Below are 2,095 nucleotides of genomic sequence, written 5' to 3'. Positions count from 1 at the left end.
CAAAGTAATTTGGCCAAAATCATTCATATACTAACAAAGTCAGCAAAGTTGAGATGAGAACCCAGGACCATTAATGTCAAGTTTTGTGTCTTTGAGAATACAATGTGCAGTTCACCATATTTGCTCACAATTGGTGAATACATTGATTTCATGCACAAAGTCACATATCTAAGTTTCCCAGGTTAGGCACACTGTTGACTTATTTTAGTGTTGGTAGCACATACTGCTTATATATACCACTTTGTTAATATTGCTTGACATGCAACAGTTTCCATTACTATGTCACTTACATAAAACACGGTCATTGTTCCTCATTGCCTTCATGTATGACACTATTTCTGTGGTACAATGATAGGTTACAGTATCTCTGTTATTTACTGGCCATCGTAGAGAAACGACATATACCAGACTATTCCATGCAATCCTAATTGCTTCTAGGTAGGAAGAAAATAGCATTAAGTGATTTACCACTTAATTAAGGGTTGACCACATAATTTGTGGTAATAAGTGGAATGGATGTAAACAATATGTCACTTTTGACACGCAGTGAGTCATAATGTCTTGTGCATGCTCCCTTCTGTTATAGAAGGTGCAGTCCACATAACAGCTTCAAGGTGGATGTGAGAGAAGAGAAGGTCACTCCCAACCTACAGCTAACAACAAGAGTAACTAATGAGCATTTTCACTTATAATTCACAAAGATTATTGAGGTTTTTGGTGTTGTTTCTTAATTAAAGTAGCCTCCTAACAAATATAGCCACCTTGGTTTCACAATGGTTTATCTACCTACTGTTAAGTACTATGTTGGTTCAAATGCACAGGGCAGTTACATAAATAAAGACACTGTACCTTCCTTAAATAGAATATATTCTACTCCAGCTTCTGATGAATCCTGGATCAGTAGTCCACTGAACTATGTCCAATTACCTTGAGAAATGCCCTTTTAATGTCTTTGTTCCTCAGACTGTAGACCACAGGGTTGAGCAAGGCTGTGAAGACATTGTAAAAGAGTGATATCTGCTTGATTTGCTCAGGAGAGTAGCTGGAGTGGGGTCTCATATAGATATAAGAGGCTGGAACATAGAAGAATGTGACCACAGTCAGGTGGGAAGCACAGGTAGAGAAAGCCTTGCAGCGGGCCTGGGTAGACTTGATCTTGAGAATTGCCATGGCAATATGAATGTATGAGGCCACAATGAGAGAAATTGGAGTAACAACCAACAAAACACTCAAGATCAGGTCTACCATCTCAATGAGGTGGGTATCCATGCAAGCCAGGCTACGCACTGAAGGACCCTGACAGAAGTAGTGGTTGACCTTGTTGGGCCCACAATATGGCAGACTCATGGTGAAGAATGTATGTAATAAAGCAGAGAGGAAACCACAGACTAAAGACCCAGATGCCAACCGTACGCACAGTCCCCAGTTGAGGATGACAGTATAGCGTAGTGGGTAGCAAATGGCCACATATCTGTCATAAGCCATGACAACAAAGAAAGTGCACTCAGTTATACCCAGGGCACTAAACACATACATCTGCATCCAGCAGCCAGCAAAGGAGATGGTGTGAGAGTGAGCAAGAAGATGCACCAACATCTGGGGCATGGTGGTAGTGACATAGCCCATATCCACCATGGCGAGTATACAGAGGAAGAAGTACATGGGAGTGTGCAGCTGTGTGTCCAGGCAGATCAGCAGGATGATGAGTCCATTGCCCAGGACTGAGCTCAGGTAGATGAGAAGGAACACAATGAAGAGGATGCTGTTGGTTGTGGGGTCACTGGAGAAGCCAAGCAGGATAAACTCAGAAACTCTGGTTTGGTTCTGTCCTGGAATCATCCACATGGTGGGTCCTGTAAGAGAATCACATTCATCTATGAGTCACTGGACTGGTGAGATCGCTAAAAGGTTAAGAGCTCTGACTGCTGTTTCAGGGAACCAGATTGCTCAGAGCTGTCTGTGACTCCAGTTTCAAGGATTTGACTCCCTCTTTGACCTCTACATGCATGACACATACATGATGCACAAACATGCTTGTGAACAAAAACCTACATTCATAAAATGAATAAAAATAGTACTTTTGAATTAAGAAAAG

At 41.8% G+C, this 2,095-nt stretch overlaps 1 protein-coding gene across 1 annotated transcript; it reads right to left on the bottom strand.

Moving 5' to 3' along the window:
• Window positions 1-897: 897 nt before the first annotated feature.
• LOC101999975 (olfactory receptor 2A12-like) lies at window positions 898-1,860 on the bottom strand. The gene has a single exon (XM_005353352.3). The coding sequence runs from the start codon at window positions 1,843-1,845 to the stop codon at window positions 898-900; it is 948 nt and encodes a 315-aa protein (XP_005353409.1). The 5' UTR covers window positions 1,846-1,860.
• Window positions 1,861-2,095: the final 235 nt, after the last annotated feature.

The sequence above is a fragment of the Microtus ochrogaster genome, chromosome 10 (genome assembly GCF_000317375.1).
Source record: "Microtus ochrogaster isolate Prairie Vole_2 chromosome 10, MicOch1.0, whole genome shotgun sequence".
NCBI lineage: Eukaryota > Metazoa > Chordata > Mammalia > Rodentia > Cricetidae > Microtus > Microtus ochrogaster.
Note: the sequence above shows the minus strand (reverse complement) of the source record. Positions and strands in the feature narration are given on the sequence as shown.

Coding starts and splice junctions, on each gene's coding strand:
- LOC101999975 (XM_005353352.3), bottom strand. CDS start 1,845: ATGTGGATGATTCCAGGACAGAACCAAACCAGAGTTTCTGAGTTTATC.